The 16,670-nt window shown below is 35.4% G+C and overlaps 1 protein-coding gene across 3 annotated transcripts; it reads left to right on the top strand.

Moving 5' to 3' along the window:
* The first annotated feature begins 496 nt into the window (after positions 1–496).
* LOC108277208 (aerolysin-like protein) lies at positions 497–13,804 on the top strand. 3 transcript variants are annotated; one of them, XM_017489745.3, is made up of 7 exons: positions 497–633; positions 863–919; positions 8,589–8,633; positions 8,834–8,890; positions 12,048–12,080; positions 12,169–12,246; positions 12,456–13,804. In XM_017489745.3, the coding sequence occupies exons 1-7, from the start codon at positions 591–593 to the stop codon at positions 12,530–12,532; spliced, it is 390 nt and encodes a 129-aa protein (XP_017345234.1). In that variant the 5' UTR covers positions 497–590; the 3' UTR covers positions 12,533–13,804. The 3 variants fall into 3 exon arrangements, with proteins under 3 accessions (XP_017345234.1, XP_017345225.1, XP_017345216.1); XM_017489736.3 differs by lacking the exons at positions 8,589–8,633; positions 8,834–8,890; positions 12,048–12,080; positions 12,169–12,246; positions 12,456–13,804 and adding an exon at positions 4,541–5,928; XM_017489727.3 differs by lacking the exons at positions 497–633; positions 863–919; positions 8,589–8,633; ... (2 more) ...; positions 12,169–12,246; positions 12,456–13,804 and adding exons at positions 1,067–1,994; positions 4,541–5,928.
* Positions 13,805–16,670: the final 2,866 nt, after the last annotated feature.

Below are 16,670 nucleotides of genomic sequence, written 5' to 3' on the forward strand. Positions count from 1 at the left end.
TTTGACTGACAGGGGACTTCTCAGCCCTGCTCGCCTGTTTGATATTAACTGCTCCTGGACATACAGTATCCTTCACATTACTCAATTAGTTTGAGTTTGGTGAATGTTTAGATTATATCAATATATGTTTATCTAGTCTGAGTCAGTTTCCATTGGCAACAGTCTAAAAGATGTAAGGAGTAACTGACAAATTACAAAGATTAATTTTCAACATTAATTTCTCCAACTTCATTATATTTCACAATTTCATTGTATTTTGTGTGTGTATGTGTGTGTGTGTGTGTCTGTGTGTGTATAAATTGCATTTATTACATCATCATAATGTAAACAGACTACCAAAATTGAACTGTTTAATTGTTCTATTGCAAACTATATTAACTATAAGTGTTAAGTTTGTTTTCAGTGTTTGAAATAGGAGCATGACGGCTCAGATTTCACTTTCCTTCTTTGTTGTCCAATAGGGTTGCTTGTTTTGGATCATGTTTTGGATATTTAAGAGTGTGACTTGGGATCAGCCAGTTTACTTCACCTGCCTTCACCTGCCACACTACTACATTGTTCTCAGAGGATAAAAGAAACAAACCTCAGATATGACTCTGCATATTTATCTCCTAGCTGCTGCAGTTATTGCTGGTAAGTCCTGATTTGAGCTGCTTTGGTGTAGATGCTATTGCTTTTCGAGCTTTTCTGTTGCGAAAACTAAAATAGCCTGTTCGCTTACATTATGATGTTTCTGTGTAAATAATAAAAAAGAATTCTTGTCAAATGTCAGATGTGTTGTCCTCCAGATAATATTAATAGAGCTTGTGTTTAATGATAAATGTGATATACAGTTCTATGATCTTACTTTCCATTCCAACAGGTCTGTGTAGAGGAACCAAAAGTGAAAGCTTCATCTTTGGCATGAACGAAATTGAAGGTAACAGATCACCAGCTGGGGGTGAAGCGTTTGTTCAAATGTTGCCAATAACAAGGGGAAGTTATCTGAAAAATAGGTTTCATTATGTGGCAATTTGAAATGGGGTTGGTGTACTGGTGGGGAGGGGGGCGGGGCAACACTAAAATAAAGTAAATTGAAAGTTAATTAATGAATCATCATTAAACGTAAACGCCAGTGTTTTTCAATCTATTTTGTATAGCAGATCTGTAGCATTTAGCCTATGTGTTTACCACAGACAAAAATAATTGTACACATAACTCTAAAAAAACAACAACAACAGAAAACCTGTTTACTCCGAACTCACGTACAAGAAAAGTCAAAAGGGCAGTTGCTATATTCTGTGAATAAGCATTTAAAATATCTTACACAAATTCAAAACTATAATTGTTGCAGTTCAGTTGTTTTTAAAGAAACTTTTTCAAAGCTGTCTTTAATAGAGGGTATGCACTGACGTCACTTTCCCGCCGGAACACGCCCCCAATCACAGAGAATCCCCTCATTATTCATCAGTGAAAACAGGCAGCGTTTAAAAAGAAATATGTAGCAAATTATTCATCCTTGTACACCATGAATACCACATGCCACAACAATTTACACTGCTCGACTTAGTAAAAAAGGAGTGAATGTTTTTTTGGCACTCTGTAAAAAGATAGCTCAGAATTCTTTTTAAATCTCTTAGCACAGTCGATCTCACAACAGCTTTTTCGCATTTAAATGTGTGTTTTCTGTGTTTGCGCGGAATTCACGCTGCCACTGCGCCTTGTTGCCCCTCAGGGCATGACTGCGGCGATTTCCGTCTATTGTAATGTCACGTGCACATACTCTGTACTTTGAAAGGCTGCAGTATATGTACGACTGTGAGCATATGCAAGCGCACGCGTAAAAAAAACTAAACAAAACAAAAACCCCAAGTATACCAGAAGTTTCAGGTTCAAGACGACCCACTTTTACTAGTATAAATAATGTGGTGCATCTTCTGTCTTATCCACAAACTCGCATTCTTCCCATCTGTTAAAGAAGCCATTTCCTGCTACCTTCTTCTGACTACTTCCTTGTAAGTATGCCTGTTATTTTTGATTACATGTTATTAAATGTGATTCAATGTCTATGTAGATTATGGCAAATGACATTAATCTTACGGTTACTTTATATGTTGATGCTTTATTTTAAGGTTCCCTTAACTAATATTATTTAATACCAGAGTACTGCTGAATTTCCATTGCAGCATGGCTTGGACGGTGCATCTTTAATAAATAAAACTTATTAGCACAACTTGTTAGAGACAGAAAGTAATGCATGACTGTGCTTCACATTACACCTGGTTGATTAGTTACTTCTGAAAACTGAATACTGACATGCAACATTTCTGTAATAAATCCTCACTAGGCGTGCATAACTCAACTCTGAACACAGTGACCAGGGGTGGATTTAGCATTAGGCAAAGGTTGGCAATTGACTTGGGCTCCGAGCTACCAAGGGTCTTCACAAGGCTGCATAAAGTTATGGTTAAGAAAGTTTTGTTTTTACTTTTTGCTAATTAATTATGCTTTTCTAAAAATCCATATGCTAAAATGCCACCAGAATGCTTAATTTATGAGTGTATCAGCCCCCCACCTATACCGACTAGATTGGACTATTCCACACTTTTTCTGTGCATCTGCGGAAATGATTCAGGAAGACAGGAGCCAACTCATGCATAGATCAGAGGTCACTAAATCCACCCCTGATAGTGAATTAATATGTATTGAGTAATGTTTAAGTGTCAATGAAATCCGCTTGTATTGACTAATGTTTATTTTATCCGTTGACATTTATTCATTTAGCAGACGCTTTTATCCGAAGCGACTTACAAATGAGGAAATCCAAGCAAAATGATCCATGACTAAAAATAAATCCAACTCCCTTCAATGCAGTAATTTTACTGCAATGCTGATAACCTACTGAATTCTGGTCTTAAGGTCTTAGAGTTCTGAATTATGCCAGTTAACACCCGCTTATCTGGATTACCACACTCAGCCCTCAGCACACCCCATCATAACACACCAACTCATTGATGTTTAGGCCAATTTTTAACACCAGTTACTAGTATAAAAACAACACAGAAACATAAATGCTATTTAAACATGTTTATTTGAAGTAGCACTGAACAGATATCAAGTCATATTTATAAAATAGGCAAATGGAAACAGAAGAACAGTGTGACAAATAATATAAAACAATCGAGACAGTATGTTAGCTTGTCAGTGGGCATTATCTGGGTGCAGTGTAGAAGAGCTGCACCACTCAGCTGCACAACTCCTGAATCAGGACTGAAACACTAACATGAATCCACATCTAATCATTTTACCTCCCAAATATAGACCACTACTACTACTACTATAATTATTATTATTATTATTATTATTATTATTATTATTATAACAACAACAATAATAATAATAACGTATTTTATTTTTAATATTATGAAATTAATATTAATATTAGGCCTATATTAATAAATAAGTCCATTTCACTACAACCATATCCAAGAGCAAACAATAAGTTGCAGTATGGTACAGTAGGACAGCATCTTATTAAAATATTATTTTTTCTAAATAGTGGTAATATATAAATATATTTATTTGAAGTAGCACTGAACATGAATCCACAACTGAATTGCCCAATATCATCTTTATTACTGATGGGAAGTTCAGATCATTACTGACTCGGATCTTCGAATCTCTTTCAGCAAAATGAACAAATCTTTTCCGAGTCCTTTCGTTAATTTCAGCAGAATATATATAATTTAAATGTTACATGTTAAATTAGTGCATGATTAGTCATGTACTGTTATTGTAAAATGTTGCCAATGTTATGATAAATGTTAGTGATGGTGTATTTATGCTGATGTTCATAGTGTAACAGAGTGAGGATTTCTACTCTAAGAGTTTATTCACGAAACAATGTCAAAACACAGTACAGCTCAAAACCAGCAGAGCAAATACGAGGAGGGTGAAAAAATCCAAACACAATCGAAAGAGTAGTCTTCAGGGTAAGCAAAGTTCAAACACCACGTATCAGAGAAAACTGATAAGACATAATAACATGAGGCAAGGCAGGATCATACACAATAAAGCTTTCCAGAATAGCATGAATAACTCAGAACTTACGAACGTGAAGCAAACCATAAGGCTTCACACTGACAGTGTAGTTCATGTGCTTTTTATATGTTGCAAAGTAGGAACTGGGTGAAGTAACGGAAGAAATTATTAGAACTCCGAGGATGGCACCCTCTGGTGACTCGGAGGGGAAATGTCCGGGCTGGGTGATGCACATGGTTTGTTCGTTGTTATTTAATGTCAGTTAAGGGAACCCTTTTTTAAAGCATTACTCTGTATAAATAATGAATGACTGGTTTAAATCAAAGAGTATGCACTGGCCATTAGCATGCACAAAGCCATACAATTGGTTGATAATGCTTTATGAGCTGAATCAGCAAATAATATTGGCAGTAGCTCATTCTTCTGACATTTTAGTATCTTAACCAAGACATTTTTTTATCAAAATATATATTTTCCATTTTAACTTATTAAAACCTGAATGTCTGCTTGCCTCTTTAAGGTTAAGAGCAAGATCATGTCATACCTGGCAGATGTTGTTGTAGTTGGTGGGGACGGAGGAGGTGCTTTTGATATCAATGGCACTGAAAATGGAACCACGTTGAAAAAGATCTGGGTGTGGGTCGGTGCCTGGCAGGTGAAAGCCATGACGGTTTGGCTTACTGATGGCCGGTCCAAACAGTTTGGTGTACCTGATGGGAATTATACAGAGTTCATATTTGAAGATGGAGAGCATTTCACCTCCCTTTCACTTTGGCCAAGTGGAAATGGAACACGTCTGGGTGCCATCAAATTCAAGACAACTCACTCCCGGGAGTTCTTTGCACGCCTGAGTACATCATCATATTTTCAACCAGAAGTTCCAGTTGATGTTGCTTCTGGGATCTGCATGGGAATCAAAGGACGTTCAGGTTTAGATATTGATTGCTTAGGCTTCATGTTCATTAACACCATCAAGTCTGTTAGGCTTACAAATGTTGAGTATCCCACACTTCATGACGTGATACCCAAAGTGGCTGTCAGGGAAATCAAGTCCATGACTTACCACAATAACAGTACTGTAACTCAAGAATTTAGAATTGAAACATCCAAAAAAGTCACCCAAAAATCCTCCTGGTCTGTTACCGGCAAACTGGAATTCACTGTCAGGCTGGAAGTGAAGGCAGGAATTCCACTAATTGTGGAGGGCACAACAACATATGAATTAAAATTAGGAGTTGAGGGTACATATGCTTCAGAGACCTCTGAAGAGAAAATGGAGCTCTTCTCGTTTCCTGTTAAAGTCCCTCCAGGTAAAACCGTGGATGTGAACATCACAGTTGGCCAGGCTACAATTGATCTCCCCTTCAATGGTATAGTCAAGATTACCTGCTATAATGACAGTGTGCTGCAGTTTAAAACCAGTGGAACCTACAAAGGTGTCGCTTACACTGATGGAGAAGTAGTTGTGAATGAATCAGCCAAAAATCTTCGTGGATTTGAAACGTTTTAAAAATTTCATTATAATAAATCTTGTATATTAGATCATTTGAATCGATGATGTTTGGGATGATGTAAGCTTGATTTAAATGATTTGTTTCAATTATAAGCTTTTCATAATCATAAAGTTCATCTTGTTTGATTTTTTTCAAAATCTATAACACCAATTAAAACAGTGCCTTGATCTATCCTGCTAGTCTTCCATTGGTGCAGACCTACATTTTCTGATTAATAAACCTTTCTTTGAAAATCATTCTGAATAATGAGTATAACAAATCTAATTTGATGTGGTTTTTAGATTTAGTTTGACTGTAGCTTGCTGTAACAATTTTAATTCATTACCTTTTTACCTATTAAGAAGCTTATAATCTGTGAAGATTTCCAGCAATAAAATCAGTCTCAAAAATCTCACTCTACTATTGTTTCGACTCGTTTTTGCCTACAACGTCATGTATATGAAAGCATGTCCTTTCTGTCCTTTGTGTTTTTTTTCATTTGGTGGTACAGTACAGAAGTGTTGTTTGTGCACGTCCTTAAAAATGAGAGTGCGCTGCAATCCCAGTGTAACCAGTGGAGTCAGTATGGTACCATGTGATACTGTGTCCACAACAAACAAACTAACACTGTCTCAAACCGCATACTTATGCAATATTCTAGTTTATTTCTGAGCACTAACACTAACTGGTTTTCTTGTTAAAGTTAGCGTAGTGAATTTTAAAAGGCCTTCAAACCTACCGAAAGGCCTGTTTTTAGTATAAGTCTTGCCAGTAAATTATTTCAGTATACTAGACTAAACAAATATTCGTACACTACTTGAGTAAATTTAAAAAGAGTAATGTTGTTATTATTTTGACTGAAGTACATTTTTTGCTGGATACCTTCACTTAAGTATAATTTCTCAGTACTGTTCCTACAAAGCTTGAAGCAATCAATTGTCTACAATGTCTAAGATTTTCTTTTACTGGAACTAAAACCTGGCCCAAACCTGTTCCAGCATGACAGTGCCCCTGTTCACAAAGCAATGTCCATGAAGACATGGTTCGCCAAGGTTGGAGTGGAAGAATCTGAGTGTTATTATTTTGTCTTCTGGGAAACATGTACATCTTATGGGGCAGTAATAAATGACAAAAAGTAAGATCTTTAAACAAACTAACAATTTAAACCGATAATCCTGATCAAAAGTTTACACCCCCTGGCTCTTAATGTATCGTGTTGACTTCTTGAGAATCGGTGAATGTTTGCACCGTTTGTAATAGTTGTGTACGAGTCCCTCAGTTGTCCTCAGTGTGAAAAGATGGATCCGAACATCATATAGTCACAACTGGAAAAGGCTCAAATATGCAGAAGATGCTGGAAAAGCAAAGAATGTGCAGGAACTGGAGGATTTTTCTGAAGAACACTGGGCAGTTTAACTGCTCAGGACAAACGAGGGACTCATGAACAACTATCACAAAACATAAAAACAGTCGTTGATCATCCAGGTAACAACACACAGTATTAAATATCAAGTGTATGTAAACTTTTGAACTGGTTCATTTGTGTAAATTCAGTTATTATTGTGTCTTGTGGACTATATCTAAACATCTGTTATGTGAAATAGCTTCTTCAGGGCAGTACTAGTTTAAGGATTTGTATATGAGTACTAATCATGGCGAGAGATTGCCCAAACATTGTTCTTCATGTTGTTGTGATTCTTCTTCGTTCTCGTCCCTCACAACAAAAGACCTGCTTCACTGCTCTGTACTGACTCTAGTAGGACAGGAGGGGTAGTGCAAGTTGTCGTAATGTGCCGACCGCCTGTGTATGTGTACATGTCAAGTGGAGTATGCTTTGAAAGGCTGATCGTATGCGTAAAAATTGCTTTACTGCTCTGCATTTTTGCTTTACTGCTCTGTTAAATGGGTCTCCAATTGACACGGACGTTATGAACAGTCATTACAACATGAAGCAATAAGGTTTATGGATTTCTTGTGCCATCAGAGCCACACAATTGCTATAACAGTAACATAACCATAAATTATTCTCTCTGAAAAAGTAGTTTCATCTTTTATTTTTCATTTATCAAAGCTTTTGCCATAAAACCATGTTCATTTCTACAAAAGTAAATGTTTCATACAAATGTTTTTTGACAGAAGTTAACAACTGCCCTTAGAGACTTGCTTTAATGAGAGTGTCATAAACAGGCTTTTTGTTTTTACCTCTGTACAGGGAAACTTTTTGAAATTCTGGTCTGTTTTAATCACGTATACATTGCAGATGTAGTGGATAGAAATTAAGTTAAAAAGTGCTGGTCTAGTCTTTTAATCATTAATTAATTAATTATTATTATTTTTAAATGAATCAATTTATTATTAAATTAAATTATTAAATACCACTGACTATCAGTAACAACAATGACTTTTTGTAACACCATTGACAGCAAAATATTTTGTCAGTGGTGTTACAGCAGTGTAACTGAACTAATAGTAACCCCACTCACTATAATACACAAATCTGACATAATATGGGCGGTAGCCATCTTACTTTATGGGTCACAGTCTATTTGAAAACTGATAAATATTTTATAATTGACATTATATAAGAATAAGAATGAGGTTCTATTTTAAACTAATAACACAGATGAAAGACAGGAAAAAAAAAGAGTCTCTTAAACTTAAAGATGTTTAATAGATTTTAAACTTACCAAAAGTGATGTTGCTATTGCATGATTTGTGTACCAGAATTGGTTAAACAAGGACTTGGGCCTGTTCTAATTGCTTTCTGACATAAAATTGAGGGTCACACTTTTTTCTTCATGACATTTTCAATAAATATTCAAATTTGATTTAAAATTTTAAAAAAATTTGTGAAGTCACATTGAACATTTTTTGTTTTTATGCTTCGTGAATTTCTGGGATCCCATCCAGAATGTATTCTCATCTTGTACCCAGTGAAAGCTTTGTTTTAATAAAAATAAACAATGAAAAAAAGTTTTCCGTTGTTTGCTGAGTGTTACAGTTGTTTTAAATAGTTACAAAGCTGAAGGACAGCATTTTAAATGTATCTAATCTAAAACATATTAATATTTTCAGCATGTTTGAAGAAAGCTCCATTATCCATGAACTGCTTGGATGAAGGTATTATATCTGAGTTAAAAAAACAACAACAAAAACAATGACAACATTAAATTCTGTTCAACTTCAATTTTTAGACAATGATTTTCAAGGTTATATATGTTACAAATGTTTCTTCATTATAAGAAGTAAAATAACTATGATATGGAAATTATATGATTTGGAGAAACATAACTAAAACCATTTTTGTCTTCTGTCTGCAGCCTGTATAATAAAGAAGTGCCTCAAACTGGGATATGATCTCCTTTTTGAAAACTCCAGTAAGTTGTTAGCTTTTAGCATCTTTATGTGTCCTTTTAACACAACATTAATTTGTTAATTATACATCTACAGTTCTACATTAGTCACTTTAGCCTTGCTGCTAACAGTAAAAACCTGACAATTCTTAAATGCTAGATGTGTCTTTGTAACTTTCTAACAGAATATATATTTTTAAATGTTTTATCCTGTTAATTATAACAGTTGGTTTTTAGTTAGTGTTTGTATTTTAGCTTGGTTGCCTGTTTGTTTGTAAGGTAAACAATAGTTGTTATGCAGCACTGGCTAGCATTACCATCCAACTAACTAATCTATTGTTGATGTAAACATACAAACCCATAAACTAGTATTGCAGAAAACAGGCTCTCCTATAAACTAGCATTAATACAAACACACTAACTCACAAACAAGCTTAACAGGAAACCGGCTAGCCAAGCAACTAATGTAGTGAATAGGCTAACTGTGGAACTAGTTCTGTCCCAGCTGGAAAAAAAATACCCAATAGAAACCATCAAAGAAATTCAAATGGCTACCACTACAAATACTATTACAAACCATCAGTTAAGCATTTAAACCATTACCATTACCGGTCCTTAATGGTATCCACTAGACATAACATGCCACCAGTAGAAGGCAACAAATTACCAGTAGAGGCCCAAAGGGACCATTACAGTTTCCATTAAAACAAATATTATTCCCATTATAACCATTAAAATCATTACAAATTCTATGAGGGTTTCTATTGCTTTTTTCAGCATACAGTATCTCACAAAAGTGAGTACACCCCTCACATTTTTGTAAATATTTGATTATATCTTTTCATGTGACAACACTGAAGAAATGACACTTTGCTACAATGTAAAGTAGTGAGTGTACAGCTTGTATAACAGTGTAAATTTGCTGCCCCCTCAAAATAACTCAACACACAGCCATTAATGTCTAAACCGCTGGCAACAAAAGTGAGTACCCCCTTAAGTGAAAATGTCCAAATTGCGCCCAATTAGCCATTTTCCCTCCCTGGTGACATGTGACTTGTTAGTGTTACAAGGTCTCAGATGTGAATGGGGAGCAGGTGTGTTAAATTTGGTGTCATCGCTCTCACACTCCCTTATACTGGTCACTGGAAGTTCAACATGGCACCTCATGGCAAAGAACTGGCCTAGACTATAAGAAGATTGTCAAGACCCTGACACTCAGCTGCAGCACGGTGGCCAAGACCATACGGCGGTTTAACAGGACAGGTTCCACTCAGAACAGGCCTCGTTATGGTCGACCAAAGAAGTTGAGTGCACGTGCTCAGCGTCATATCCAGAGATTGTTTTTGGGAAATAGACGTACGAGTGCTGCCAGCATTGCTGCAGAGGTTGAAGGGGTGGGGGATCAGCCTGTCAGTGCTCAGACCATACGCCGCACACTGCATCAAATTGGTCTGCATGGCTGTCGTCCCAGAAGGAAGCTTCTTCTAAAGATGATGCACAAGAAAGCCACAAACAGTTTGCTGAAGACAAGCAGACTAAGGACATGGATTACTGGAACCATGTCCTGTGGTCTGATGAGACCAAGATAAACTTATTTGGTTCAGATGGTGTCAAGCTTGTGTGACGGCAACCAGGTGAGGAGTACAAAGACAAGTGTGTCTTTCCTACAGTCAAGCATGGTAGTGGGAGTGTCATGGTCTGGGGCTGCATGAGTGCTGCCAGCACTGGGAAGCTACAGTTCATTGAGGGAACCATGAATGCCAACATGTACTGTGACATACTGAAGCAGAGCATGATCCCCTCCCTTCAGAGACTTGGCCGCAGGGCAGTATTCCAGCATGATAACGACTCCAAACACACCTCCAAGACGACCACTGCCTTGCTAAAGAAGCTGAGGGTGAAGGTGATGGACTGGCCAAGCATGTCTCCAGACCTAAACCCTATTGAGCAACTGTGGGACATCCTCAACGGAAGGTGGAGGAGCACAAGGTCTCTAACATCCACCAGCTCCGTGATGTCGTCATGGAGGAGTGGAAGAGGACTCCAGTGGCAACCTGTGAAGCTCTGGTGAACTCCATGCCCAATAGGGTTAAGGCAGTGCGGGAAAATAATTTGGACATTTTCACTTAGGGGTGTACTCACTTTTGTTGCCAGTGGTTTAGACATTAATGGCTGTGTGTTGAGGTATTTTGAGGGGACAGCAAATTTACACTGTTATACAAGCTGTACACTCACTACTTTACATTGTAGCAAAGTGTCATTTCTTCAGTGTTGTCACATGAAAAGATATAATCAAATATTTACAAAAATGTGAGGGGTGTACTCACTTTTGTGAGATACTGTATATGTATATATTTGTATTTAAGCCTGTTTGCTAAAATGCTACTTCCTGTTTGATGCCACATTGATGTCATGTGTCATGTCATTACTCCGACTTGACAGCATTTAGTTTGATTGTAAGATAAAAAACATTGCCCACCATAGTTATCTAGCATCAGCTAACAATAACTTCCAACTAACAAATCTTTATAGAAGTGAAGTGGGTAGTGCATAATAAACTTAAATGTACAGTTAAATGAAATGTAAAAAGACAACAATTGTAGTGTTTTGTTACCTAGCTTGTCATTTGGCAGCCATATTTTTCCTTGTAAAATTATATATTCAGTTACTCCCAAAGTTACCCCAAAAGACATGAAATTGGAATTAGCATGTTTACTACAGTGCTAGCTTTGTGTATTCCTGCTTCCTGCTTCTGTTAATTCTAGTTCATGGACTAGCCTGTTCATTACTACACTCATTTGTAAATCAGTCTGTTTCTGGTAATGCTAGTTCATGGGCTAGCCAGTTTCCTCATATAATGCAGAGCTTGTGTTTTCACATCATTGCCAATTAATGGGCTAGTCTGTTTTCTCCAGTGCTAGTTTGTGGGTTAGCTTGTTTACTCCTGATAGTTTAAGGTTAAGCTTGCTTATTCTAGCGTAACTCTTTATTAGATTCTGTTTTTAGAGAAAATAAGCTACTTGTCTGTAATGCCATGCAGCTGAATTATAGTTCCGAATACATTATTTTGAACCACCAAATGTCCCTCAAGAGCTCAAAAACTTTCAGTTAGCCAGTGATTTGTATTAGCATGATGCTGCAGATATATATTAATTTATTGCACTTCTGTTTTCCATTTTAGGTTACAGTCGTAACAAGAATCATGGTGTTTCCCGTAAGTTTAAGAATCATATATATTTTATTATACAATCATGAATAGAGTCAGAATAATATCTCTCTCTCTCTCGCTCTCTCTCTGTCAGGTGCTGCCCACTGTGCAATTGACAAGTGTGTTAAAGGTGTAATGGAAAGAAAGGACAATGCAGAAGGGTTGTTTTCTGGTAAAGAAAAGAAAAGAAAAGAAAAAAAATTAAAAGAATTCAATTACATTTTCAATGTACACTTTCAAATGGTTTGAATTACTGCTGTACTGTTATAGACAATGGATAGAGTCAAATATTTATTGATACATTTTACAATATTACACAAGTTGGTCACAGTTTTTACATTTTAATAATGTGCGTGTGTGTGTGTTGTATTTGTTCTGTAGGATGGACGGAGCCCATTCTAGCTTGCCTGCAGTCAGTAAGCAGTTGTGTAAAAAATAACCCCAGAGATGAACTGTAACATGGAAGCTCACTGTTAACGATGATGGTGATGGTGGTGATGAGCTTACTTTGCATATGTATGTCCTTTAGATTTTGAGTTTCCATAGATATTATTTCTACTTTTCTCCTCTTCTGAATTCCAGTGCTGTTTTTTTTTTTTTACACAGCTTATTGTTGTACCCCCTCCCACCCGCAAGCCCCCCATAACCAGCCCCCCCCCCCCCAACACACACACACATATGGCTGCTGAGCAACAGTTTAGCCAATACATAGTCATCAAATCATTTATACAGACAATATAAAACCATAGAGACACTGAAAACTAACCACACATATCAGAAACATCAACATTTCCCTCAGATATCTTGGATAAAAAATGAATCTAAGTCTCCGAGCGGATAAAATTACACTCTTAGCATTGACCACTAAGCTACATTCTGTGGGTTGTGTCACTGTATGTGAATTTTTCTGAAAATTTCTTGCCATGAAGTAATAAATGTGACAAGAGTGAGCTGTTCATGTGAACAATGTAACCACGATGTTAGTTTAAGTTTTCTGAAACCTGAATATTACCTCAGTCAACATGAAAATATAAGGTTCTCATGGTTCAGAGTTCTTTGTACTAGTTTAAAATTTATCTCAGGCAAAAGTATAAACCACCTGAAATGATACTTAAATTAAAAATCCATCCTAAATAACCTACGTATTCAATATTTTATATTAAAAATGATAAAAATGTCCCCCTGTGACATCAATGTGTCAGACAACCGCGAACTCCTGACAGGAATAACAAAAATTCACATCAACCAACAAATCAGCACCAGAATCACTAAACACAAGAAATAAACATATTTAACGTGTTTCAGGGTGGAGTTTTCCTTTCAGTGCTGTAACAATTACTTTTCTACCTCTAGTTAATACATAATGTTAATCGTTATCTATTTTTAATCTATAATTTTCAAATAATCACTCATAGGTTAACTTTTAGGGTTTTTTTTTTTTTTTTACAGATCATGTTGTTCTCCAATTGAACACCATGTGCCGCTTTTTACTTTATAATCAAAGCCATTTCTTCTGTTGGAGAATTTGCATGTATGTCCAAAGCACTAATTAGAAGCAAATTGTCTGTTTGTATGTTTGTATTTTAATTTTAACCCTTAAATTTGTTTCCCCTTCATAAAGACATTGTTCTTTTTCTGCATAAGATCATGCTGATATATTCTAAACATTCTGACATCTACAATTGATCAATACCTGGAAAAATATAAATAAAAGACTTTTATCTGGATAATATCTGGAGTTTATTTTATGGAGTATACTGTACATAGTTACACAAGTGGAGGAAAAAGTGACATTAAACACCAACAGCATAAAGTACATAAGCACATATGATAATACATAGACTTACAGACACTGTGGCAGTTAAAGTGATGGAAATGTTAGTTATGATCCCATACATTTTTATTCAAAGGTAAAAAAACAAAACAAAAAAAACCCCAACATGGTTTATATATTAAATTAGGAGACAAAATGACAGTATTGTATATTAGTAAAAACATTAAACTGTACATTAAACATTAACATTTATCAAAACCCATTCACAATAAAAACATATCTATCTATCTATCTATCTATCTATCTGTAATCTAATTTCTTTTTTATTTAGAAGACAGGGTGCGCCACATTACTCTCTATAATATATGATTTTCGATTTAATTTTGAATTAAACTTTTGCTCCAGGTTTGCTCTGTATTTACACTTCTAACGCTTTGTGATCATGAACTGTAGCACTGCGAAATTAAAGCACATTTATAACATGTTTAGGTCAAAGCAAGTAATATCTTGGAGTATTATGAGCCTATCCCTGATCCCGGAGAACCCCCTGTCCTGTCCTGCAAATGTCAGTGTTTTCCTGCTCTAATACACTTGATTTAACTCAGGAGGCGCTGATAATTAACTGATTATTTGAATCAGATGTGTTAGGGAAAATAGTAAGATGTGCACGACAGGGAACCTGTAGCGTACAGTATAGGACAAAACCAGTGAGTTGTTACATTATTGTCCACTAGGGGGCAGCAAAGCGCTCTCATACGGCTCCCTTGAAGGAACAAATAGGAGTTTATTCATCTAGTTCTCATTTCGTAGAATTTAATTTCTTGTTTTGGTTGCATATATGAATTTATTTTATCCAATTTATGCTTTTAACATCATTTTATAACTTATATGTGACCAGAATGGAGGCTTAAAATGTTTTTCATGTTTTGTGAGTCCAAATATACATTAAAGCTTATAATTGTGTAAAGCAGGTTGTCTTTGGAGAGGCCACAATACGTCTTCTTGTATTTTTTTTATCCGTTTTCGGGTGTTTAAAAAAAAATAAATTAAAATGTGCTTCCATGTAATTTGTAAGATTAATAAAGAGTATCAATCACGTGTACTGTCAGAAAAACAATGTGCTAAACTCTTTCACCTGGAACTGTTGACACCTTATATATAAAATGTATTATACATAGCTGGAACAGCTTTCCAGCTGAAAGATATAAATATATATAAAAAGGTACAAAAGGTGTATGTGTACCCAGCACGTATACACTACGCATGCGTTATTTTCACGCAAGCAGCAAGCCCATGTTCGGAATGTTATAATGTCAGTATCAGCGGTGTATTCATTTGATTTGCGCTTTAGTTAAGGGGGGTATGGAGGGGGTGGGGGGTAGTGTGCTATTTATTTAGGGCCATGCGGTTTGGACTGTGGCCAAACTTCACCCAAACTGAACAACTTTCCCAAGTGAAGCATGCTTTATATTTCACAGACATCACAGCATGTATTTCTGCACATTATTACTCTTGAAGGTGTAATTGCCTACTAGCCCATTTCGACACGTTATCCATAGCCTTCAATTTAGACCAGCACCCGCTTCAGACCCAAATTTGCTGCCCAAAATATGATCATGCTTTAGGCAATGATGCTACATGTTAAAAGAGTTAGATTTTTTTTTTTTTTAGAACAGGAGCTATTTCATTGACATTGTCATCCATCACAGAATCAAAACGTGGTGTTTTGTTATGAAGAATGAAGCTTTAGAGAGAGAGAAAAAAACACGATGTCTTCTGTAGTTAGGATTGGAGAGATATATAAATGTATAAATGTCATTTTTCCAATATAGCAACATTTAAAAAAAATAAAAAAAATAAAAAAATCTGTATAGGATAAAAAAATCGAACCAGCTGCGATTATGAACAGGATTCACATGAAAATACAGTAAATGTGACAAAACATAAAATAAAATAAAAATATCAAATAAAGTAGCGCTTCTTTCTTTACGATGCGGCGCGCGCGTGTGTGTGCGTGCATGTGTGTGTGTGTGTGTGTGTGTATGATTTAAAAAGACACCATTTAAAACGTCGTGTTAGTAGCTTGATTATAGACTAATAACAATAACAACAAGAATAAAAATAATTTTAAAAAATAGTAATAATAATAATACGATGGTGATATTCAAACGTTAAATTATTCTAGAAATAATAATAATAATAATAATAATAATAATAATAATAATAATAATAATAATAATAATAATAATTTATCTGATGCTATTTTTTCCTTCTTCTCCCAGATCTATGAAGTATCGTATCGTTTAGGATCTAATCGATGTGAAAGGCTGTTCTGAAAGCCCTCGGGATCGTTTTCAGCCTCTGATAAATATTTCATATTTAAATCCGCGTTGCTTTTTCTGATGATCGCTTCCATCGGCTCTTTCACACAGAGAAATATATCTTTTAAAAGATTCTTTATAATTTATAACATATAATATTTTATTTTGGCAAAAAAAATGTCGAGGTCAACACAAATGGGGACAAAACGAGTAGAGGTTGTAGATCTGAATAAATTACAAATAGGATCCTAATAGTGTAGGTTATTGTTTAAAATGATCATGGATATTGCGATTCACATACAAACAAAACCAAACCAAACCAAACAAAAAATTGTATCAAAAGAATTCTCCTTCCTCTTCGTATTATTATTATTATTATTATTATTATTATTATTATTATTATTATTATTATTGTTATTATTATTATTATGCAGTTAAAATGAAAAATTATGACATATTTTACCTTAGCAAATTAATCAGTTATCAGTTTTATAAAGCATG

This window comes from Ictalurus punctatus, chromosome 2 (genome assembly GCF_001660625.3).
Source record: "Ictalurus punctatus breed USDA103 chromosome 2, Coco_2.0, whole genome shotgun sequence".
Lineage (NCBI taxonomy): Eukaryota > Metazoa > Chordata > Actinopteri > Siluriformes > Ictaluridae > Ictalurus > Ictalurus punctatus.

Bases quoted from the DNA above. Each gene is read 5' to 3' on its own strand.
- LOC108277208 (XM_017489736.3), top strand. From the start codon at position 4,556: ATGTCATACCTGGCAGATGTTGTTGTAGTTGGTGGGGACGGAGGAGGT.